The sequence below is a fragment of the Trichomycterus rosablanca genome, chromosome 6, assembly GCF_030014385.1.
Source record: "Trichomycterus rosablanca isolate fTriRos1 chromosome 6, fTriRos1.hap1, whole genome shotgun sequence".
Lineage (NCBI taxonomy): Eukaryota > Metazoa > Chordata > Actinopteri > Siluriformes > Trichomycteridae > Trichomycterus > Trichomycterus rosablanca.
This window is the reverse complement of record NC_085993.1, coordinates 49613254-49639725: the sequence shown is the minus strand read 5'-3', so window position 1 is coordinate 49639725 and position 26472 is coordinate 49613254. Positions and strand designations below refer to the sequence as shown.

General features: G+C 40.5%; 1 protein-coding gene across 3 annotated transcripts in view; it reads left to right on the top strand.

Moving 5' to 3' along the window:
• Positions 1-26472, top strand: part of mast2 (microtubule associated serine/threonine kinase 2) — a 182125-nt gene that overhangs the window by 45553 nt on the left and 110100 nt on the right. The window contains exon 1 of one of the 3 annotated variants that reach the window (XM_062998007.1): positions 12771-13012. The exons of the other annotated variants lie outside the window; for them this stretch is intronic. Within the exon in view, the coding sequence (XP_062854077.1) occupies positions 12974-13012 (39 nt within the window). The 5' untranslated portion in view covers positions 12771-12973. Of the gene's footprint in view, positions 1-12770; positions 13013-26472 lie in introns of those variants that run through there. 3 annotated transcript variants of the gene reach the window in all.

The window sequence follows — 26472 nt, the reverse complement described above, 5'->3', positions numbered from 1 at the left end:
TGCTCTGTTTCTCTCTTGAGTTTTAGAGATAACACGGAGTTATGTTAATTTTTCCCTACAGCTTCTGAAGTCTCTTGGTGTTTCAAAGTGGGCCAGTATAATACTCATTGTGTTACTACATTTTGCATCGTAAACCAGTTCCTTACTTTCATCTGGGTACAACAGTTTACTGGAATGTTGTTATAAAGACCGAATTTTACATTAGAAGTAGAGTGCAGCGTATCTGTGACTAACCACAATCGATGGGCGGCATGTCGCCTCACAGCAAGAAGGTCCTGGGTTTGATTCCCAGATGGAGCGATTTGAGTCCTTTCTGTGTGGAGTTTGCATGTTCTCCCTGTGTCTGTGTGCGTTTCCTCCGGGAGCTTCGGTTTCCTCCCACAGTCCAAAGACGTGCAAGTGAGGTGAATTAGAGATACAAAATTGTCCATGACTGTGTTTGATATTAAAAACTTGAACTGATGAAGAAATACTAATAAATAAATAAATACATACACCGATCAGCCATAACATTAAAACCACCTCCTTGTTTCTACACTCACTGTCCATTTTATCAGCTCTACTTACCATATAGAAGCACTTTGTAGTTCTACAATTACTGACTGTAGTCTATCTGTTTCTCTACGTACTGTTTTAGCCTGCTTCACCCTGTTCTTCAATCATCAGGACCCCCACAGAGCATGTATTATTTAGGTGTTGGATCATTCTCAGCACTGCAGTGACACTGACATGGTGGTGGTGTGTTAGTGTGTGTTGTGCCGGTATGAGTGGATCAGACACAGCAGCGCTGCTGGAGTTTTTAAATACCGTGTCCACTCACTGTCCACTCTATTAGACACTCCTACCTAGTCAGTCCACCTTGTAGATGTAAAGTCAGAGACGATCGCTCATCTATTGCTGTGTGACCACCATGTCAGTGTCCAGACCATTGAAGAACAGCATGAAAGGAGGCATACAAAGCATGTAGAGAAACAGATGGACTACAGTCAGTAATTGTAGAACTACAAAGTGCTTCTATATGGTAAGTGGAGCTGATAAAATGGACAGTGAGTGTAGAAACAAGGAGGTGGTTTTAATGTTATGGCTGATCGGTGTATATGCTCAGTGTATATACAGTTTTAGCTAATTCTCTGGTGAACCATTACCTGTTGTACCTAATTTGTATCGCTCTAATAGCTTCACACCTTACAGTATTTTTCTTGTTCTTTTTCGTACAAATTATGGTTGGATGTTTGAAATAAGACTTGAGTAAATTCACTCGGTCATTAACTACACTCCATTAGCTTTCAGCTATCATTTTTTTCTTTTTTTTTTTGACCACTAGATGATGTGATTATCAGGGTAATTTAATTGTATGATATCCTATTACTTTCTTTAAAGGGGTGGTTACACATTTCACACAGTTTAATGATGCCAGGGCATTACTGGTTAGCCAGAAAAGCATTGCTATTGATTACATTAAGAGCTCACATTGATATGTATTGCTTATAAAAGCTTTTGACTTCAATATTAATGAAACAAGCAGCCCAGTTTATGGTTTCCACCTTTTTTATTTAGTATGTTGTGAGCAGCTGGCACCATACCTCTAGTGAAACAATATATATATATATAGAAAATGACAGAATGGAACACATTAACACAGACCAAGCTTTATGAAATATGCCCTGACTTAAAAAAAAAAAATCATACCCAGGAAGACGTAAAGATCAAGTTATCTACTCTAGATGTCGCATTGGACACACCAGACTTACACACTCTTACTTGATAAAGGGGGAGGATGCCCTGCAATGTGAATCCTGCAAATTACCCATCACAATTAAACACATACTAACTGAGTGCCCTAAATACCACAGAGAAAGACAAACATTCTCCATAGCTTAAACAATGAAAGACCTTGGAAAAACAGAAAAACTTTAGAACTTCATTACAATTACAAAATTAGGAATACACATATAATATCAGAGACCTGACAGATACAAAGCACCCACATAAACCTTTCCTGCCGTGAATGTAACTCACAAGAGTAATCACGGCGTTAGAAGATAGATAGATAGATTGTGAGCACCTAGTAGTAGCTTTTTTGTTGTTTGCTACATATAAAGCTAAATCGAAGCCATTATCCATCCTACCTCATGCAAGTTTACATTTATCTTTGTTGTTTTGGTATTGTATTTAAAACATTATAAATTAGTGCTTTAAGAGTAATTATTGGAATTTTTAATACTCCAGGTTATCTGTAGGGTTCATGTTTCAGGTACAGTGTGAGCACCCGTGCTGTGGCTTAACAATCAAAAGCATTTTTATTGGAAGTGTGAGCTTATAAAGTCTGTGTCTACATTCGACCAAAGTGGTTAAAATAAGATGATAAGCAGAATTTTACCGTAGTACAAACCTTAGTACCATTTCCGAAAAAATCCAAAAGCTCTGACTATAAGACCATGTTAATATTTTGGAAATCTTTTTTCTTTTAAATATTCATAGTGACTTTTCTATATTCATTGAGAGGTTTAGTGTGCAGGATTCTGAAGTGTTATGATCTTCACTACAAAATGTCATAGCTGCACTATTAAATGATTATTAAAAAACTGGTAGAAAAACCCAATAGCCTTTCGAGTGTGTTTAGAAATGTCATTAGAACATCTTCGTATGGTTGAAGCTTGTTTATTTGCTCCGGGTATTTTCTCCTTTGATGATGAATCTGGTACATCACTGGCAAGTGTGCAAAACAGGGCATTATCAAACACAAGACAAGAAAGTACAGCAAAGTCCCTTTATACACGTGGCATTTAGTAGTAGACGCCGTTATCCAAACCGACTTACAGTATTGTGAGAGTATACAGTCTAAGCAATTGAGGGTTAAGGGCTTTGCTCAAGGGCCCAACAGCAGCAACCTGGCAGTGGTGGGGCTTGAACCAGTGACCTTCTGATTACTAGTCCAAGACCTTAACCTCTAGGCTACAACGTCCCTTAGTAATTTATTTATTAGTAGTTGTCAGCTGAGACTCTAGTGTGTGTCTACACTTTCCACCTTTACTGGTGTATTTCTTAAAAAATTCCTAGATAGAAGTGCGTGGGAAAATGGCCAAGTTAAAACATAGCTTAGGTATTTTAGTTTTTAGGTGACATGAAATGTGACACTTATCTGCTCCAAATCGTGAAAGTGAAAGCTCCTATCTTGATGTTTGCCACTGACCTTTTCAAAGCTCCTCCAATTAGACGAACTGTTTGATATGAGGCGGTAAATGTGACTCGGGCAGAATGAACACTGCTTTACTAGAACAAAACTCAACGTGGCTTAATGTACTAAAACAACGAGCGAGGAATTTTATTAGTGATAGTTTGCACCGAGGCTCGCAGTGAGTGAAGTGTAAAACGCTTCTCATGTGAATGCGCCCTTACTTGCTTATGCCCAAGACAAAGTTTTCTGTTGGTTTTGAAGGGGATCATCATCTACATTTGTATATATTTTATATTTATACATGATTGGAATTGTTCAGTCTCAACTCTGTAAAGTACGACGCCAATCTTCCCACAAGTTTCAACTCTGGGGTGCGTCTACACTTTTCACCTTTACTGGTGTATTTCTTAAAGAAATCCTTGTTAGAAGTGCGTGGGAAAATGACCAAAATAAAACACAGCTTAGGTATTTTAGTTATTTTTTGTTTTTAGGTGACATGAAGTGTGACACTTATCTGCTCTAAATCACAGTGAAAGCTCCTATCTTGATGTTCTGTGCAACAGGCTGTAAAAAATGATATCCCAAAAAATCCCAGCATTTATCTAACACACAGACACGTGAAAAAAGGAAACTAGACTGTTCTCTTCTTCACTTCAAGCACTGCATACAACGTTAGGTTTTTATAAACCTGTGTGTCTTAAACTTTACATTTGTGTATACTTGCCTGTGATGACGTAACTCCTAGACATGTCACTACGGCATGCACGTGTGCTATTAAATCAGACTGGTTAGGATTGATTGGGTCAGGTTAGACGGTGAAGAATGAGCAGTTTTCTGACCACATTACTCGCAATACTTTCATCTAACTACCCATATAGAAGCACTTTGTAGTTCTACAATTACTGACTGTAGTCCATCTGTTTATCTACATACTGTTTTAACCTGCTTTCATGCTGTTCTTCAATGGTCAGGACCCCCACAGGACAGAGCAGGTATTATTTAGGTGGTGGATCATTCTCAGCACTGCAGTGACACTGACATGGTGGTGGTGTGTTAGTGTGTGTTGTGCTGGTACGAGTGGATCAGACACAGCAGCGCTGCTGGAGTTTTTAAACACCGTGTCCACTCACTGTGCACTCTATTAGACACTCCTACCTAGTCGGTCCACCTTGTAGATGTGAAGTCAGAGACGATCGCTCATCTATTGCTGCTGTTTGAGTCGGTCATTTTTGAGATCGTCATCAGTGGTCACAGGACGCTGCCCACGGGGCGCTGTCGGCTGGATATATTTTTGGTTGTTGGACTATTTTCAGTCCAGCAGTGACAGTGAGGTGTTTAAAAACTCCAGCAGCGCTGCTGTGTCTGATCCACTCGTACGAGCACAACACACACTAACACACCACCACCATAATAATTCAGTGTCACTGCAGTGCTGAGAATGACCCACCACCCAACTGGGAGAGTCCTGACCATTGAAGAACAGCATGAAAGGGGGTAACAAAGCATGCAGAGAAACAGATGGACTACAGTCAGTAATTGTAGAACTACAAAGTGCTTCTATATGGTAAGTGGAGCTGATAACATGGACAGTGAGTGTAGAAACAAGGAGGCGGTTTTAATGTTATGGCTGTGTGGCCTCTTACCTTATGAATTTTTAAGTCGACCACCACTTTGGAAGAACTGTTGTATTAAATTTCTGATTTCTGATGGTAAAGTCTAAATCACTGCCAGTCAAGATTTTCTTACACAATATTTCAAGCTAAATTAAAATCAAGTTCCCTTTTAAAATTTGACTGGTGATCTCATTTTCAATAATTTACAGCTTGCTAAATACAGCTAGCTGAATGCTTCTGGGAAACACCAGCACTTTTATCTGCTTCCACTGATAATTCTGTTTTTCAGAGGGTGCCTGTGCCTCTGCCTGCTGCTTTTAGCCGAGTGTGCTGTCAATTAGTTGTCCAGTCGGCGTCTATCAGCTCGGGATAAAGCCGTTGCAGTCGGGGCTTAAGCACATCCAGAGCTCTGAGATCCAGAGGAGATGAAGTGTCCGTGCTTTTTTACAGACCTCCACTGGAGATTACTGAGTGCTTATTAGGAGCTGCTGATACGGTCTCATGTTACTCGGTGCATTAAGTTCATCTTCTGGTGCGAGTGTGATTATCGTCAGTGTTTGGTAGAGGTTCGTGTCTCTGGTTAGATCACCGATGGGGCTGGGTCTCGACTCCATCACTGGTTTATTAGCGTTTATTTACCAGATCATTAGATACGGTAAATTTAAAGCATGTAATGATGTAATTAGTGTTACTGGGGCTGAAGGGGGGTGACTGTTTCCACATCAGGGCTTTAAGGTAAACAACGTCATGTGACTTTCACTGAATATCTCACACTAGCTCAGTTTAGTAGGTTCTAGGCTGGAACTGTAGCTCGGTGGGTAGCAATGTCGCCTCAGTGTGTGTGTACATACATATTACTGAATACAGTTTGAGCAATTGAGGGTTAAGGGCCTTGCTCAGGGGCCCAACAGTGGCAACATGGCGGTGGTGAGGCTTGAACCTGCAACCTTCTGATTACTAGTCCAGTACCTTAACCACTGACCTACCTTTCTCCCCCAGTAAACTACCTCTGTCCCCCCAGTAACCTACCTAACTACTTCTGTCCCCCCAGCAAACTATCTAACTACCTCTGTCCCCCCAGTAAACTACCCAACTACCTCTGTCCCCCAATAACCTACCTAATTACCTACCTCTGTCCCCCCAGTAAACTACCCAACTACCTCTGTCCCCCCAGTAACCTACCTAACTACCTACCTCTGTCCCCCAATAAACTACCCAACTACCTCTGTCCCCCCCAGTAACCTACCTAACTACCTCTGTCCCCCCAGTAACCTACCTAACTACCTCTGTCCCCCAGTAACCTACCTAACTACCTCTGTCCCTCCATTAACCTACCTAACTACCTACCTCTGTCCCCCCAGTAACCTACCTAACTACCTCTGTCCCCCAGTAACCTACCTAACTACCTCTGTCCCCCAGCAACCTACCTAACTACCTACCTTTGTCCCCCCAGTAACCTACCTAACTACCTCTGTCCCCCCAGTAACCTACCTAACTAACTTTGTCCCCCAGTAACCTACCTAACTACTTCTGTCCCCCCAGCAAACTATCTAACTACCTCTGTCCCCCCAGTAAACTACCCAACTACCTCTGTCCCCCAATAACCTACCTAATTACCTACCTCTGTCCCCCCAGTAAACTACCCAACTACCTATGTCCCCCCAGTAACCTACCTAACTACCTACCTCTGTCCCCCAATAAACTACCCAACTACCTCTGTCCCCCCCAGTAACCTACCTAACTACCTCTGTCCCCCCAGTAACCTACCTAACTACCTCTGTCCCCCAGCAACCTACCTAACTACCTACCTTTGTCCCCCCAGTAACCTACCTAACTACCTCTGTCCCCCCAGTAACCTACCTAACTACCTCTGTCCCTCCATTAACCTACCTAACTACCTACCTCTGTCCCCCCAGTAACCTACCTAACTACCTCTGTCCCCCAGTAACCTACCTAACTACCTCTGTCCCCCAGCAACCTACCTAACTACCTACCTTTGTCCCCCCAGTAACCTACCTAACTACCTCTGTCCCCCCAGTAACCTACCTAACTAACTTTTTCCCCCCAGTAACCTACCTAACTACCTCTGTCCCCCCAGTAACCTACCTAACTAACTTTGTCCCCCAGTAACCTACCTAACTACCTCTGTCCCCCCAGTAAACTACTTAACTACCTTTGTCCCCCCAGTAACCTACCTAACTACCTCTGTCCCCCCAGTAAACTACTTAACTACCTTTGTCCCCCCAGTAACCTACCTAACTACCTCTGTCCCTCCATTAACCTACCTAACTACCTCTGTCTTCCCCAGTAACCTACCTAACTACCTCTGTCCCCCTGAGTAAACAACCTAACTACATCTTACCCAGTAAATGAACACTGTCCCCCCAGTAAACCACCACTGTACCCCAAATAAAACGTTGGTTGGTTGAATATGGTTATTATTATCAGTTTAATCTGGTTTAGTATTGGTGTTAGTTTAAATTAAATACTTACCTACCTTGGGTAAAACTTCTGATGTCTGGTTACTAAAAATAGGTTCTAAGTTTGTTTTAATCAGTAATATAGTAGTGATCTGGACACTCACTAGCTGTGGTGGCTCTGAGACAGAGAGAAACAGCTTGTTCTTTAATTAGCGATGTGTTTTTACCGCCAGACGGAGCAGTTCATTCAGTTTCATGACGTTCCCCGGTGGATACATGTTTGTTGGGTCCATCACTATTTTGTAATGACAATCCAGATTTATTGCTCCCATTTATGCAATCAGGTTTGTTTATTTCTCTGCCACCTTCATTACCCACACTCGCGTGTTCTAATGATTCAGCCCGGATGTTGTCAGGCTAACAGCGAATGTCTCGTTGTGCTTCTTAACAGGGACCTTCTGTGTGTGATTTAAAGGTAGATCAAATGTTACCAACAAACAGTTGCAGGAAGTTTCTACAGGTTGTGTGGCTATAGACTAGATGGTCAGGGCCTTCCATGTGTCTGTTGCATTCTACATTTACAGTATTAAGTAGATGCTTTTATCCAAATCGATTCACAATTGTGACCAAATACATCTCAAGCAATTGAGGGTTAAGGGCCTTGCTCAGGGGACTGGAGTTCCTCTACACCAAAATCCTCAACTTGTACGTAGGGGCGCAATCGTGCTGGAACAGAAAAGGGCCTCAACAAACAAACATAAAATCATAAAATTACACACACAAGCTACGATACACAGCACGACGGTCTCAAAGACGAAAAGGCTCGTCTGTGTTACCAGTTACCCGAGTCGTGTTTTTAGCTGCTTTTTGTGTAACGAATTGCTAACTGAATTGCCGTAGGATTGCTAGAACTGCCTCATAGTGCAAACAACAAGTAAACGTGAGGCACTTGAACATGGCGACATTTTTATGGCCTTCAGTTAGGTAGGACCTATGTGTAACCTATTCCAGAATGATTGATTAGGAGGGGTGTCCACATAGTTTTGGCCATTTTCACCCCATTGGGAAACAAAATTACTTTTGAAACAAACGTTGTGCTCCAGTTGGGTAATGTATGGTAGATTATTTAAGGCACTTTTCTGAGCCCCCTGAGCTACTGTAAAGGTGATTTAGCTGTGTTATGAATATTGCCAGTTATAGTTGCAGTGTGAAGAGGGAATATTTCAGATCTTCTGAGCTCGTTGGACTGTCTCTTTTATTCCTGGTTGTCTTTATTTTATAGCGCCGGCGCTGAACGAAAACATAAAACCAGAAAACGAACTCACACACTGAACCACTGACGAGGAAATGCTTTAACTGGGGATGCCAAGTATGCAAATGTTGAACCAGGACCGACTCGACTCTCTACCCCCAGGCACCAGACTATTAAAATGACAGGTGAATGACTTTCAACATGCCTGTCATATCCAAGTCCCAGTTGTACTGCCAAAAATGTTAAAAGTGGGTCAGTTATAAAAGGGGAAAAAGACACTTTTAACTCATTCTGTCCCTGTGTATTTGTTTAAGAGTGAAAAAAGCAGAGCCATATAATAATAATAATAATAATAATAATAAAAATAAATAATAATAATAATAATAATAACAAAAATAATAATAATAATACAAATAATGATGATAATAATAATAATAATAATGATGATAATAATGATGATAATAAAAATTAATAATAATAATAATAAAAATGATAATAATAATAATAATTTAACAATAATAATAATAATAAAAATTATAATAATAATATTGATAATGATAATAATAGTGATAATAATAATAATAATATTGATAATAATGTTAATAATAATAATAATAATAATAATAGTAATAATAATAATAATAAAAATATTAATGGTAATAATAGTGATAATAAATAATAATGATAATAATAATTATTAATAATAATAATAAAAAAATGATAATAATAATAATATTGATAATAATAATAATAGTGATAATAATAATAATAATAACAATAATAATATTGATAATAATAATGTTAATAATAATAATAATAATAGTAATGATAATAATAATAATAATTATTATTATAAAAATTTTAATGGTAATAATATTGATAATAATAATGATAATGCTAATAATAATGTTAATAATAATAATATTGATAATAATAATAATAATATTGATAATAATAGTGATAATAATAATAAAATAATATTGATAATAATAATGATAATAATAATAATAATAGTGCTAATAATAATAATAATAATATTGATAATAATAATGCTAATGATGATAACAATTAGAGATGGGACGATCGATCGGCTATGAATCGGTATCGGCCGATTTTTAATCAAAATATGCTATCGGCGATATTTCCTAAAAGTAGCCGATCCGATCGTGTGATATATAAAGATCACGTTAAGTTAACAGCTCAGTGGATCGATCCAGACTTTGAGCTACGAAGCACCAACCATCACATCACCATTCATCAACCATCGTACAGAAACCACAGTGAAAGCTCTTCATGACCTAAAATAACATCATTAACGTTGTGCATCATACATACGATGTAATTTTGCTGATTGTAATATTTACTTTAAAAAGATAATTCAACCCGGTCACATCTGAGTCGATTCTATCAGCACGTTATATAAACTCCTGGTTCACTTTGGTAAATCGTAAGCGGTTCTTACTTGTGATGTAGATGAGAACAGAAAACGTTACAGAGCCAATCAGAGGCAAAAGTCATTAGCAAATTCCTTAGTTCAGGATCATCTGCTGAACTTTTAGCTCCTTAGACAGAACGAGTCTGACTCGGTTACAGATCTGTGGTAATAGCAGTTTAATGAAGCTTTTTAATGTAAGAGAGTCACACAGAATGTTGTGTAGTAGCTGGTGTTTATTTAAAACCACGACATTTAATTAATAACAGTAAACACGGAGAGATAACCGAGAAGAGAAACTTACGCTTCACATAAAAACGAATCAACTCATGAATCAATGAATCACTTATAGCGACACTGTGAACAAAGCGTCTCTTCTAAAGACACACACACACACACACGCACACGCGCGCTGCTCCGGTTTATCTTCACTGTGAGGCTCTTTTTAAGATCGCAATCGGCTATCGGCCGATGTCCCTGTAAGGAGATCGGAGATCGGAATCGGTGCCAAAAACCCCGATCGTCCCATCTCTAATAACAATGTTAATAGTAATAATAATAATATTGATAATATTGGTAATAATAATAATGATAATGATTATAATAATAATTGTGTTGTAACAAAAATGATAATGATTGTAATAATAATTATGATAATGAAATAATGATGATGATGATAATAATGATGATTATAATAATAATAATAATAATAATAATAATAATAATAATAATAATTGTGTTGTAACAAAAATGATAATGATTGTAATAATAATAATATTAATAATAATGATGATAATAATGATAATAATAATAATAATAATAATAATAATAATAATAATATTAATCATCATCATCTAGAGCAGATAGAATGCCTTTGTTTTTCATATATACATATGCCCCATATCCCAGCTTGTTTGGGTTCAGACTGCAGGGTCAGCCACTGTATGGCGCCTCTGGGGCAGAGAGGCTTAGGGGCCTTGCTCAAGGGCCCAACAGTTTTTGTATTAGAACTCTCAACCTTCTGATTGCTAACCCACTAGACTACCAGTGTTCCTACTAAGAGGTTAGTGTTCAGGACACAGTGCTAACGGAAGCGCTTATGTTCTCTTTCTCTAAAGTCTCCATCTTCCCTAGAGAACAGAACAAAGCAGCTGCAAATGAATCACTCTGCAGATTGCCTTGCATAGAAGGTGGTTAAGATCTTCCTACTGTATGCAGCACCGAGAGAACAAACAAAACAGAGAGTGGATACGGCGTTAAGTGATTTTATTCAAGCGCTCAGGATAAATTATGAATTACAGACACGTACATTCATCATTAATTCATTGTGTGTGATTCTGTGTGCTTTTGGGCTTGAGTCAGACTGGTTTCATGTTGGGTTTAGAATGGCTGAGCTGTGCAGGAGGGAGAGGAGTGAAAAGGTGGAGCCTCTCAGCTCCCCCATTCATTTTATGTAAATGCTCAGAGGCTTGCCAGGATTCGATTGGCTGAGCGGGTGTGTTGCCTGGCTGACAGGATAGACGGAGCGCGTTGTGCAGCAAAAGCTCCTACGCAATGGGCAGGGGAGGAAGACACGAGCATGAGAGGAGCGGAGAATGCAGTAGAACTGTCTGACTTGGCTTTTATCCTAATCAGGCGTTCGATTCGTCGCTGCTACAGGCTGCACTGCTGCACACGGCGAACAGGAATCAACATCCCTGAGTAAGAGGATGAGACCCGAGCGACTGTGAGCGGCTCGGCTCCTCCTGACAGGCACCTCGTTCATAACCAAGACTGTCCTAATGGGGAAGATGAATAGATGCCAATAGAAGTGCCACTCTTGTTTCTCATGCTCATGCATGGATTACTCGTCCTCTATCTGTGCTGCTGTTGTGGATCGTTTTTGAGAAGGGAGCCGAGAGACCAGTCAGGTGGTCAGAATGCTGAACATAAGGACACTGTACACGGCTGCAGAAATACGGTCGGAGTAAACGGAACGGGCATAATGGCAGCTTGACGTTGTGCAAATAAACATTGCATTCTGGGAGGCTCCTGTGTTTTGTGCCTTGATGGAGGGATTGGAATCTAGCAGTGAGGCTCTGAGTTGAGTTGTTATTCGCCTTGTGGGCAGCTCCGACAGTTGTGGACTACAAGATCAGCTGACTGGGCAGCGGTCTGCTTGTTTGCTTATTATTTAATTCCCTGCATATTAGCAAATACTTAATAATAGAAGTACTTATCCAACTCTCTGGGAAAGCCAAGCAAGGGTCATGCAGAATTGTGTAACTATTATTTAGAAGGCGATATTCTCGGATCTAAAACCTTGTTTTTATATTTGATGCTGTTTGATTTGTGATTGGATCCTAAATCCCCAGATTCATGCGGCTACTTAACCGGAATGAGCACAGTGAGGTACTTTTCTATTCTTGGCTACTTAGCATCCATTTTCATCACTAAAAGCTAATCATTTGTGGAGAGGCTGAGATTTCCATAGGAATCGGTCCTTATGGGAATCCAGAGATAAAGAAACAGAAGTGGAAGAGACTCGAGGAAGTCAGACGGCTTCATTTCACACATGTTCAGCGAATGAAACAAGACCAGGATGTCGGTGTTAAAACGCTCGGTTGGTTATGAGCAAAGTGAGACGTGGAGGAACGTTATGTTCTGAAGGCTTGAATACTGACAGAAAGTCATGCATGTAGGATAAAGATCTGAGGTTTGAAGGCGATGTTTTGCAGTTTGAAGAACCAGAGAGCTGCTTTAGTAGACACTGTTTCGGCCGGGGAAACAAAACTTAGTTGAATTAGAGTTTTTTTAATGCTTAATTTGCGATGACATTCCATTTGATGCTTATGGAAATGTGGATGAAATCATTCTCTACAAGTGGACACTTAAGATGATAAACTCGTCTCTGTGTGGAAGCTGAGCATCGCTCGACTTGTCGGATTCGGCAGTCTGCTTTCTTAATGGCCCGTTTCTCTTACTGGTGCTACAACGTTGGCTGAACTGGAAGTGCCGGTTGTTCTGCTCTGAACTCTTTAAACAAGGATTTAACTTCTTATTAACAAACTATCGACTGTATTTGGAGAGATCGACAGGATGGATGACTCCAGTATTCTCAGACGGAGGGGTCTCCAGGTAAGGCTGATAAGTAATGGACTTTGAACTTTTACTTCCCACTTAAATAGAAAGTGCTCAGCGTAAACATGTACATTTTTATGTTGCATGTTTTTCCATAAGTTTTCCAATTTTTAGGCATTTGCTGTCACCTGTTAAAAAATAATCACCTTGTCTTGATGATCACTGTGGGTTTAATTGTCTTTAAATTTAAACACAATGAGAATTTTAATTTGCTAGTGAGATGCTTTGTTGAGTGTAAATAAAGATTTTTAATTCAAATCTTAATATTAACAAATATTAATCTTTATACATCCAGTAAAAAATGTACCTCTGCCCAGAGTTACTGAAAGACAGTTTATAAATTGCAACCGGGAGAATAGACTTCCACAGACGTCAGAGGTATGGACCACTTATTTTATCCGGACGGCACGGTGGCTAAGTGGGTAGCACTGCCGCCTCACAGCAAGAAGGTCCCGGGTTCGATCCCCAGGTGGGGCGGTCCGGGTCCTTTCTGTGTGGAGTTTGCATGTTCTCCCCGTGTCCGTGTGGGTTTCCTCCGGGAGCTCCGGTTTCCTCCCACAGTCCAAAGACGTGCAAGTGAGGTGAATTGGAGATACTGAATTGTCCATGACTGTGTTCGATATAACCTCGTGAACTGATGAATCTTGTGTAATGAGTAACCACCGTTCCTGTCATGAATGTAACCAAAGTGTAAAACATGACGTTAAAATCCTAATAAACAATTAAACAAACTTATTTTATATAAAGGATAAATATGTAGGGAGTTCCTCCCATGTGCCAGCCATGCATGCTGAAATATTGCAACAACATTTTAGTCTGGGCCACTGGGGCATCTGTAAGATAGGAAAAGGTTAACAGTAAATAAAGAAACGTATGACGTATGTGTTTGCCAGCGCTACAGGCTACGCTGTTTCTGTTTCATCTTTTACCAGGGAAAACATGAGCGTTCTTGGATCACAGTCTTTTCTGTGAATTTAATGTGCACTTGTGTTGACACTCAGCCTTACCGTCATACTAATATTACACCTGAAAAACACAATTTAACAGGTTTTTAGGAAATTCTCTTCATCTTTTTGACATGATATCATTTATAACTAGTTTGTTTGTTTGACTATTGGAACTGGTAAAAAGGACAAATAACACAGACTCGGGCCCCTTCATCATCTAGCAGACGTTTACTAGTGTTTGACTTTTAACATGAGAGCTCTTTTTTTAATGCATTTTCTCCTTTTTTCTCCTGATTACCCAATTGCCTTATGCTTCCTCTCTACTGGTGCTGACCCCCCGACCCTGATTGAGGAGAGCGAACCTCTCACACGCCCCCTCTGACACATGTTCAGTAACCTTGTGTACGGAGAGCCTTACCCTGATCAGCATTATTCCCAGCAGAGGTCGTAATTGCATCAGTTATGAGGTCCCTATCCGGCTCCTCACCCTGAATGAACAACAGCCAAACGTTGTTCATGCGGCCGCCCAGCCCAGCCTGCTGGCGGAGCAGAGATTCGATACGATGTATTCGAAATCCCAGCTCTGGTGTGCTAGCGTGTTTTACCGCTGCGCCACCTGAGCGGCGAGAACTATCAAATACTTGTTTTTCTATTCAGTTTTCTTGTTTTGCATTTGAACCACTTTTGGCGGTCATCTTTGCACCTTATGTTGGATCCGTTTTGGCCCAGTGGTGTTCTTGTTCAAATTCGTACAATTTTGCACAGTTATCGACAAAGAAACGTTTAGCGGTGAACTTTAACATCTGAAAACATCTAAACTGTACAACCAATGTCATGTTATACATCGGAGCATTTATATAAAGCAGAATTAGACTTTTAAATGTTATTATTACTTTTTAAAGTCATACAGCCATTTAGCAGACGCTTTTATCTAAAGCGACTTACAGCTGTTGTATGTTGTGTTTGACATTAAACTTCTACTACCGTTCCTGTCATGAGTGACAAACATGACGTTAAAATCCTAATAAACAATCAAACCTCTAGACTTTAACTGCCTCCGTTTTACCAAATCGAGTCTCCTGTACTGCCTCAGACCCTTAGCCAGGCCGTGGAGGGCCGTACCTAACACACACCCCCTCAGACATCTCCAGTAGCCAACCGCATCTTTTCACATGCAGGCGCTATCGACCAGCCAGCATTTGCATCAATGAGGAATATCTTTGGCCCTCTCACCCTCAGACACAGCCCGTCATGTCTGTGTGTTTGAGATTTGATCTTGAGGTCTCAGCAGTGGTGGAACAGTGTGTTAGTCCTCTGCGTCACCTGAGCGCCCATGCAAAAGCTTTTTAAAGGCATCCTCTACGTCCACTAAATGCATCCCAGTGACTGCTGCTCTTTGATGAATTGGCTGTTACGATTCACTTGATTCTCCTCACAGTCACTTAGGGAGTCGGTTTAATGGCTCTTTCTGATCAGAGACGGTGTGGATTCTTAAAGCCGTCATGGGGGTTTTGAGATGAGGTTAAAAGGCTGCATTTGTTTAGGATAATAATTCAGGGTGCTATTAAATCTTGTTAATGGCTTTTAGTGCTCTCTCAGGACATAGCTGCGTTTTTCTTTAGTGCTTGCGTGGCTTTAACAGCCAATTTACACGATCCATATATACAATTAACAAATGAGGTTCTTATGTTTAAATTGTTTGGACTTTTCCGTCTCGGTGCGTATTCAATAAAAGATGATTGCACTTATAAGTATTTTGTTATACAGTGCTTTGAATGTCTTCTAAATGATTGTAGATACATTTGTCTGTGTTTCAGTTCTGCAGTTAGTTTGTAGGGTTTTTTTTCAGTGACTGCTTTACCGCACACTGATGATCTGTTTGATGATTAAAAAACGAAATCTATAATAATAAAAGAAATCTGTAAACTGCAATGCTTCGACATCCGATATCAGACTGAGCTCTTTATCTGAGAGCTATAGGACCTTAATCAGATCTCAGTTTTGATTTCTGCAACTTAAATAAAACAATCAGGGCTGGTGATATGAACTCAGATACAGTTAAATCTACCTAATCACATTATGGATTATTTGTCATCATTTTTCTTAAATTTCAAACTAATAAGTATTAAAAAAATCTCTCTATTTCTTTTTTTGTGTCACTCCAAACTGCACTGTTCTCAGTTTATGTCATTTAGTATTTCTAAATTTCTCTCTGTATGAATAAAGTGTCTGTCTGCCTGTCTGTCTCTGTCTGCATGTCTGCCTATTTATCTGTTTCTTTGTCTGTGTGTTTGTCTATCCACCTATCCATCCGTCCATCCGTCTGTCTGTCCATCCATACAGTGGGGTCAAAAAGTATTTAGTCAGCCACTGATTGTGCAGGTTCTCCTACTTAGAAAGATGAGAGAGGTCTGTAATTTTCATCATAGCTACACTTCAACTATGAGAGACAAAATGAGAAAAAAAATCCAGGAAATCACATTGTAGGATTTTTAAAGAATTTATTTGTAAATTATGGTGGAAAATAAGTATTTGGTCAATAACAAAAGTTCAACTCAATACTTTGTAACATAACCTTTGTTGGCAATGACAGAGGTCAAACGTTTCTCTCATCTTTCTAAGTAGGAGAACCTGCACAATCAGTGGCTGACTAAATACTTTTTGGCCCCTCTGTCCGTCCGTCCATCCATCCATCCATCCATCCATCCATCCATCCATCCATCCATCCATCCATCCATCCATCTATCTATCTATCTATCTATCTATCTATCTATCTATCTATCTATCTATCTATCTATCTATCTACAGTATATTTCCCTAGCTAGCTATCTATATGTCTGTCTGTCTTGCCTATCTATCCATGTATGATTTTAACCGGTTAACCAATAACTAACAGAAACTTCCTTGTTAGTTGTTAGACTGTCAGTTGAAAATTTTATGTAAATGGTTGATTTAGCTGATGTTTATCTGAATCGTGTTTCTCTACACACTGTAGCAATAAACTGACGGTCAAACTGCTCCTCACCCACCCTCGGTGCACCAGCGCCGGTTCTGCTTACAGCATAAAAAATTTATTTACATTATTTAGTCATGAATAACAGAACTAGCTCTGTTTAATGATCTGTAATGATTATTACACTCACTGCTGCAGTGTTCTGCCCTCACTACATCTGTTTTCCCTCCTCTTTCCTATCTTATTCTTTTTCTTTCCTCAGACAGAATCCATCATGTCCCACGAGTCCAGGGATAAAATTGAAAATTGGTTTTGTGCTGGAAGTGAGATTGTGAGTGAAATGTGGAATCTAGATAAGCCGTGCTGGGCTGCTGGCTCTTCTTTATGTTGTTAATAAAGCCAGTTTTGCTGATTTATTTCAGCTCTAAAGAGTCAAGTAGAGCCAGAAGAAGTTCAATTTCTGTGAAAAATGTGTTGAAGTATTTCTGCTTGTTAATAATGGGGTTTAAGAGCTAGTGAGAATTCTGTTTTAACCATTTAACCACGTCAGTGAATTTTGTCAGTGGCTGCCAGATTTACTCCCAGAGCCAAATAAGTTCAAATCATTTGGCAACTTCAGACATAAATTTTTTTCTGAACAAATATACACTGATCAGGCATAGCATTATGACCACCTTCCTAATATTGCATTGGTCCTCCTTTTTGCTGCCCCATACACAACAAACTGTGATGCTCTGTGTATTCTGACACCTTTCTATCAGAACCAGCATGAACTTCTTCAGCAGTTTGAGCTACAGTAGTTCGTCTGTTGGATCGGAACACACGGGCCAGCCTTCGCTCCTCACGTGCATCAATGAGCCTTGGTCGCCCATGACCCTGTCGCCGGTTTACCACTGTTCCATCCTTGGACCACTTTTGATAGATACTGACCACTGCAGACCGGGAACACCCCACAAGAGCTGCAGGTTTGGAGATGCTCTGACCCAGTCGTCTAGCCATCACAATTTGGCCCTCATCAAACTCGCCGAGATCCTCACGCTCGCCCATTTTTCCTGCTTCTAACATCAACTTTGAGGATAAAATGTTCACTTGCTGCCTAATATATCCCCCCCACTAACAGGTGCTGTGATGAAGAGATAATCAGTGTTATTCACTTCACCTGTCAGTGCTCATAATGTTATACCTGGTCGGTGTATTTAGTTATTGTGGTGAATTATTGATTTACTTATTATTTCAACTATCTAATGGAGTCCCCCACCACTTAACATTTTATTATTAGTAGGGATGCATCGATACCATTTTTTCCCAACCGAGTACAAGTACATGTATTTTTGTACTTGCCGATACCGATACCTATTCAGAATACCGTTTTTTTTAAACAAAAACACACGTGAGAAGTGACGAGGGGTTTAATGATACCACGTCCAAAAATGCACGTCAACAAGTAGCGAACGATCAAAGTGTTTGTGCGCTGACGTGATGAAATCAAGGAGGAATAATAAATGAATCTGAGTGGATTTGGCAACACGAGCAGCATGGATTGTTCTGTAGTGAGTTGGAGGTTAATAAATATTTTTGCAATGTCGGTGTTTTGTTGTTATGTTTTGTAGAGAACGATCAGGTCAGAAATACTGTAAAACGTGTGTGTGTGCTGATGTATTCTGATATAAACTATATTATCCCCCTGTCCCACCTGTTTACACTCCTCTCCTGCGTTTCCCCTCACACCGTATCCTGCGTTCTCATTGGCTGTTCGACATGTCACTCATTCCCAGTCGCACATCTCAGATCAGATATCTGACGTGCTAGAAAACTCGATCTGGTCGCCGAGTGAAAATCAGGGCAAGAATCGTGTCGTGTGAACCAGGCATAACGCAGCGACGTGCGCTAGGCTCACGGTATCGGATGTTTAGTATCGGAGCCTCGTATGCGAGTACAAAGTTAGTGAGCGCGGTATCGGGCAAATACCCGATACCAGTATCGGTACTCATTATTATTATAATTATTCTCATAATTGTTATTATTACTACTCTGATTTAGTGCCATCAAGTTGATTTTGGCTCTTGGCAACCGTATGGATAGTGTTCCTCTATACCAGGGGTATTCAACTAAAATTTGAAGAGGTCCAGTTAGAGAAAATTTCTTGAAGCAAAGGTCCGGAATGTTTAACTATATATACAGTGTATATACTGTGTATATATATATCTATCTATATATATATATATATATATATATAGCATTTAGCGGACACTTTTATCCAAAGCGACTTACACAATGAGCAACTGAGGGTTAAGGGCCTTACTCAGGGACCCAACAGTGGCAACTTGGTGGTGGTGGGGCTTGAACCGGCAACCTTCTGTTTATTAGTCCAGTACCTTAACCACTGAGCTATCACTGCATAACATATAATATATATTGATATATATTATATATAAGTAGCCTAGTAGTTGTATCAACATCTGCATGTAATCAATAACTGACTGTCAAATCAAATGTCTGTTTGTTTATTAGGATTTTAACGTCATGTTTTACACTTTGGTTACATTCATGACAGGAACGGTAGTTACTCATTACACAAGATTCATCAGGTCACAAGTTTATATCAAACACAGTCATGGACAATTCAGTGTCTCCAATACACCTCACTTGCACGTCTTTGTACTGTGGGAGGAAACCGGAGCACCCGGAGTAAACCCACGCGAACACGGGGAGAACATGCAAACTCCACACAGAGAGGACCCGGACCACCCCACCTTATCAAACCTTTCTCTTATCAAATTAGGAGAAAATAAAAATAAAATGTGCTCCAGTGGGAAGTAAGAACAGAAATGAGTCTCTCCATCACGGATTAAATGCTGTAATTCCGCTGTACACGTTTCTTTTTTGGAGAGCGTCATTTGTCTCCTGTCTCACTCGTCTTTTCTCAACTTTCTCCGGCACGGTCGTCTGTATCTCTCCCTTCGTTTGTTCTACGTTCGCTATCTTTCTTTTTCTTTCCACCGTCTTTTCACATGTAACTCGCCTCTAACTCTCTCATCTGTAGAGTTGCAGTGTTTACCGGCTGGAATGCACAGACTTGATTGGCTGAGTGGTGTCACGTGATCTCTGGTGTCTGTGCGTTTTCTCATCCACTAAACCGCTACCGTAAATGGTACAGAAGCTGCGCCGGTTAAAATGGAAGCGCTCCGTCAGGTTTCAAATCATAACTTTCTGTTTTGGCTGTAGGTCCGGGTCCGTATGGGACAGCTTCTGGGTCCGGACCCGGACCGCGGTCCGCCTGTTAGTGACCTCTGCTCTATACTGTCCTGTCTCATCTCATAGTACCTGACTGTCTTGTAGCTGGACGTCTTCTTGACCTGTAGAGGACCCGCACTCTTCCAGAGCATAATTGTCTTTTCAAGTGAATTGGTTCTTTTCGTAATGTGTCCACTTAATATATGAATTTGATATAAATTAATTATATTAATTACACAGCACCACACTTTGATAGAAGTGTTTACAAAGGAAAAATATTTATTACAGCCTCAGGTCCTAACTGCATTACATAAATTAGTGCCGCATTGGTCACTACAACACAAATAGCCCCCCCCCCCCCCCCCCCCATACACACATATAGAACACAAGATAAGCACCACAGTCAAACAAACTCACAAACAAACAGCCTCTCAAATTCTTTCACAGAAAGAGAAACAAATAACCCATTTCTTCCAATCTTACCCTATAAAGCCAGAACCTCAAACTCTCCTGCCACTAAATAGCCCTAGTAACTGGCATGGTGCATGGAAGCAAACAAACAAACCAACCAACCAACCTTTGCATAATTAAGCATTAAAATTGCTCTGAACAATGAAGTTCTGAAACTACAATACACAGCACAGCTACCTTCATAGTTGAATGTAAACCTAGAACATCCAGCGACGGTGCGAAGCTTCATGCTCTGTTTTAATCTCGGACATCTCAGACTTCTTTTGTTAGTTTTTTTTAATGCATTTTCTCCCCATTTTCCGCCAATCAGGGTCCTTACACAGCGTATGAAGACCCACCCCCCACACATAGTCCGGCCCCCACCCTGCAGATACGGTGGCCAATTAGTATCTGCTGCAGGCACTGACAATTATGCCCGCTGGATGGCGCCCAGTCGACCGGAGGCAACACCGAGTTTCGAACCGGGGAGTTCAGAAACTCGGTGCTGGTGTGCAAGCGGAATGTCCCGCTGCGCCACCTGGGCGCCCAACTTGGACTTTCTGACGAAGCGTTTGCTAACTGAATTGCCGTAGGATTGCCTCATATTGCAAATGAACCAGTAAACGTGAGGCACTTAAACGCTACACAAATGAAAAACGTTACATCGCTACATGCAAACCTTGTTGTTCATACAGGGGTGGGATATTAAGCCGGATAGGGACTCTCTCATGGCTGGTGCGGTTGCCACCTCTGCTGGCTGGTTGATGGTGCCTGCACAGAGACGAGGAAAGAGTGCTGTCAGGGTGTGTCTCTCCGTACACAGTGCTGATCCGCATTGCACTCGTCAAAGTGTAGGTGACAAAATGCGTACGGCTGCTGCCCACGTGTCGGAGGGGCGTGTGTTAGCTTTGTCCTCCTCAATCAGAGTGGGGATCGGCATCGGTGGAGAGGAAGTGGAGAAAATGCGTAAACAAAATATACAAATAAAGTAACTACAACTATTTCTTTATATTTTATATACTCTCACCTCTTTGACTGTGTGTGTGTTTTGTGTTAAATGAAGGATGACACACTGGACATAAAGTTCCGCTTTAATGTCGATGCTCTCAGCCTTGGAATGAAAATATGAGCTACACGCCATTATTAACTCGTAGCTTTTTCTGTGTTTGCTCAGGTTAAAGTGTAAATTGTTATTCTGCTTCAGTGATTTTATAGGTGGTGAACACAGATACAATAATCGGAGAGGTGGGGATGCTGGTGATGGTGCATCCGGCAGCATTTCAGTTTTTTAGACACTTTTATGAACCGCATTGATTCGGTGCCGCAACCTGATAGTTCAGATGTCGTCACTGTCATTGAAGAACTGCTCTCATTGAAAACAGTGCTTTTACTTTATTATATAAGGATAAATTGCACTAGTTCTGCGAATATTATTCAGCCAAAATTTACTCTTATCGCACTGTGTCGACACACTTGTCATGCAAGACACATTCGGGTCAATTTCTGAACTTTAACCCATGTATTTTTTTGCATTGCACAACAGCACACCTGCTTTACTCTGTAAGCGCTCATTCACGCTGTAACTCGAGTAGATTCACAATGAAAAAAGCACTGCCTTAAAGCTCTGTGGCGTGATATTGTAAAGGAGGTGATAAGTTCTGTGTAAATAATTCCATAAAAAGGTTGTGACGTTAAGCAATTAAATTCTGAACGAGTTGTTTGATTTAGTGCTTTTATTGATTATCTTTGCTGATTTGCTAACAAAATCATGACAATAAGTTTGGCTTATTTGTTTGGAACCTTTAATCCACCTTTAATATAATATAATATTTGAGAACCACTGTATTTATAATATACACTGATCAGCCATAACATTAAAACCACCTCGTTTCTACACATTGTCAATTTTATCAGCTCCACTTACCATATAGAAGCACTTTGTAGTTCTACAATTACTGACTGTAGTCCATCTGTTTCTCTGTATGCTTTTTTCATGTGTGTTGTTCTGGTATGAGTGGATCAGACACAGCAGTGCTGCTGGAGTTTTTAAATACCGTGTCCACTCATTGTCCACTCTATTAGACACTCCTACCTAGTTGGTCCACCTTGTAGATGTAAAGTCAGAGACGATCGCTCATCTATTGCTGCTGTTTGAGTCGGTCATCTTCTAGACCTTCATCAGTGGTAACAGGACGCTGCCCATGGGTCACTGTTGGCTGGATATATTTGGTTGGTGGACTATTCTCAGTCCAGCAGTGACATTAAGGTGTTTAAAAACTTCAGCAGCGCTGCTGTGTCTGATCCGCTCATACCAGCACAACACACACTAACACACCAGCACCATGTCAGTGTCACTGCAGTGCTGAGAATGATCCACCACCTAAATAATACCTGCTCTGTGGGGGTCCTGAGCATTGATGAACAGGGTGAAAGGGGGATAACAAAGCATGCAGAGAAACAGATGGACTACAGTCAGTAATTGTAGAACTACAAAGTGCTTCTATATGGTAAGTGGAGCTGATAAAATGGACAGTGAGTGTAGATATGTGTATGGCTGATTGGTGTATATACTGTATATAATATTTTTACTGACTGAAGGTATTGCATTGTTGGATTGTTTTTCAGTCAGTTAATAGAATGCAGGTCTGAATTTCCTCCATGTGCAGTGTGGGTGTTCGTGAGACAGGAGACTGACCAGGTCAGCTGCATTTCATCAAAATGCAACAGCGTGGATTTGTGAGGTCAGCACTGCAGGAGAACCGGTCTCGTCTCATTTCTCGCCTGGTGTCTCATTTCAGTCCAGTGCATTCTTATAACAGGATCCACAGAGCACTGAAATATGTGCAAGTAGGCTCGATTATTCAAGTGCGTTATTGTTATTCCTTTAACAATGTGTACAGAAGGCAGCTTGTACCTGTACATGTTATACTTGTGTTATATTTATACAGTATATTTACTGCATTCACTATGAATTTGTTGGTATATGTTTGATTATTTAATTCTAGTGCATTTCTTTATTTTAATTTAAACGACTACATTAAAAATAAATGGCAACTCGAATGGAACGCACTACACGAGATTCATCCCAACGTCAGGAATAAACCCAGAGTACGTATGGATAATGTACAGACCGAGGTATCTACACTAGATGTAGAATAGGTCGTTAGACTCGTTACAGATTGACACACAAACGTTTAATACTAGAAAAGAATCACAGACTTTGCGAAGAATGTCAGACATTATTACACTATTACATTCTCCATATCATATTACATGATATTCGGCCGCTCAGGTGGCGCAGCGCTCTCCCGACTTTTAGCGCATCCGATTGCCCGATTGCGTCATGCTTCCTCTCCACCAGTGCCGATTTCTGCTCTGATTGAGGAGAACGAAGCTAACCCACGCCCCCTCCGACACGTTAGCAGCATGCCTTATGCATTTTGTCACCTACACTTTGATGAGTGCAATGCGTATCAGCCCTGTGTACGGAGAGACACACCCTGACGGCACTCTTTTCCCGTCTCTGTGCAGGCGCCATCAATCAGCCAGCAGAGGTCGTTATTGCATTAGTTATGAGAGAGAGAGACCCCATCCGGCTTAATCCCACCCATATCTGAACAACAGGCAAATCGTTGTTCATGTGGCCGCTCAGCCCAGTCGGCAGGCTCGTATTCGAAATCCCAGCTCTGGTTGCTTGTGTATTTTACCGCTGCGCCACCTGAGCGGCTTAAGTCAGTATTTTTAATCAGATTTGTTTTGGCTGTTCCCATATTTAGGGGTCGCCATAGCAGATCTGGTCTGCATACCAGACTTGGCACAGTTTTGGTCCGGTGTTTACCTTCAGCACATTCAAAAACAAGAATTTATCCAAACAAGGGCCAACTAAACTTGGGGTTCTAGTTTTTTTGCCTATAATTATTACAGTGGTGATGGTGAGTAAAAACAGCATCAATATTTTAATCTTTAACAGTGCCATGGAGCCCCCCCCCAAAAAAAAAAACCCCACACAAACAAGATTAACATTTGTTTTACTTCTCAAACATTAAGTTAACCTTCTTGTGTGAGTGCTCACTAACAGCTTTATGTACAAAACATCCAAATCCAAACCCTTAGGATATTATACATTTATTGTAAGTTTTAACCTAATAGGGATTAAAACGTAACAGCATTCAGGTTTTTAAATCTTTTGGAGGACGTGTCAAAACTACACTCAAATAAAGAGCTTAAATTAATAAATTTGTGTGGAATAAATGATTCCACATTTATTACGTGGCTGGGGGCTAGAGGCTGACTAGCAGGGCGCTCTTGCATGTCTGTTCCCCCTTTATTAATTATGCAATGCCAGACAATTTTGAGTTTCTGTAAGCTTGTGTAATTGGAAGTGGGCAGGGGGCATTTTTCTTCAAGCATGTTGCTCTGCCCCGTGGCAGTGTGAGCCACAGCTTGTAAAGATGAGGTTGGCTGGCTGCCTGTGCCTTGGAGGAAGCACTTGCTAGACTTCAATTTCCCTGATTGGTGGCTGTTGAATAAGTCGGGAGACAAAGAGACAAAGACGGTGGCTGAGAATGTCATTCTAGCACAAACCAATAAATGATCCCCGCCTGACCATCTCAGAATCTCTTGAAATTTTATCAACATGTAAAGAGGAGCCATTTATGGAAAAAAAACAGCATATAAGCTCAACTGTTGCCGTGATCCAAGCTCCCAGCTCTGGTGTTCCAGTGTGTGTTTTAGTGGATTATTTTAATGTTCAATCGGATATAAGTTGTATTTGGAATGGCCCCAATTGTACCAGTCTATTCCCTTTGAGTTGTATACATTAGGGATGCACCGATCCAACTTTTTCAGTTCCGATACCGATCCGGTACATATACTTTGCATATCGGCCGATGGCCGATACCCGATACCGATCCGATACCATTGTTGAATTAATAAACCGTATACTTTATTATGTGGGAAAGGCATCAGGATCGACTTAAACATTACTAAGTTTGCAAAACAAAATATAATTAACACAGATATAAATGTACTGAACTGCTATTTATTTGTCAATAAAATAATAAACAGGCATCTTAATATTTCAGTGTTATTTTCACTCAACGAGTGAGCATCCGACGCTGCCTTGGTGACCAAATCAATCCCAGCATTCATTGTGGGTCGGATGCGCTTTTCTTACAGAAAAATAAACATAGCCTGACGGGGCGGAGAAACGAATGGCGTTATTATCAAACGTAAATAAAATATTACTGATTTTTAACTTGTATAAACTTGTACCGAGTGTTTTTATTTGCAAGTTCGAGCTTGTCAGGAAATGTAACCGTTATCGGTACATGAAGGGAAATGTTATATTGACGTTAGCGTTAGCGTTGTGCTACCTCAGTTCATTGGTTTTAATGGCAAGATGCTAAATTCTAAACCCGATGGAATCGCTATGTAACGCGTTCGAATAACCTGACTTATAAGTTGATGACTTATTAGAATCCTCTCTACTGAGGCAGCCGCTTATGTAGACAGTAAGACAGCGAGGCAGCTCACTAGGTTTTCTAACACACCCAAAATGTAGCTGCTGACAATGAGAAAAACAGTAATAGCTTAAATAACTTTTTCAAATAAACGTATCCGTGAATATTTAGTGCAAACAGTAATACAAAATAAAATATAGCAGCTAAACATGAGTAATAAACATGTTGCCATCGAACTTGTTAGCATAGCAAGCGTGAAATACCTCCATGCAGCTGACTCTGGCTCGCTCCATGTTGCTGTTTTTGTTTGTGTTATACGCTATACGTCAGCAGCGCGTCCTGTATGGGCTTAGCACGCGTCGCAAACGAACTAAAGTGAATGTATCGGACCCATGGATCGGCCTGATTATC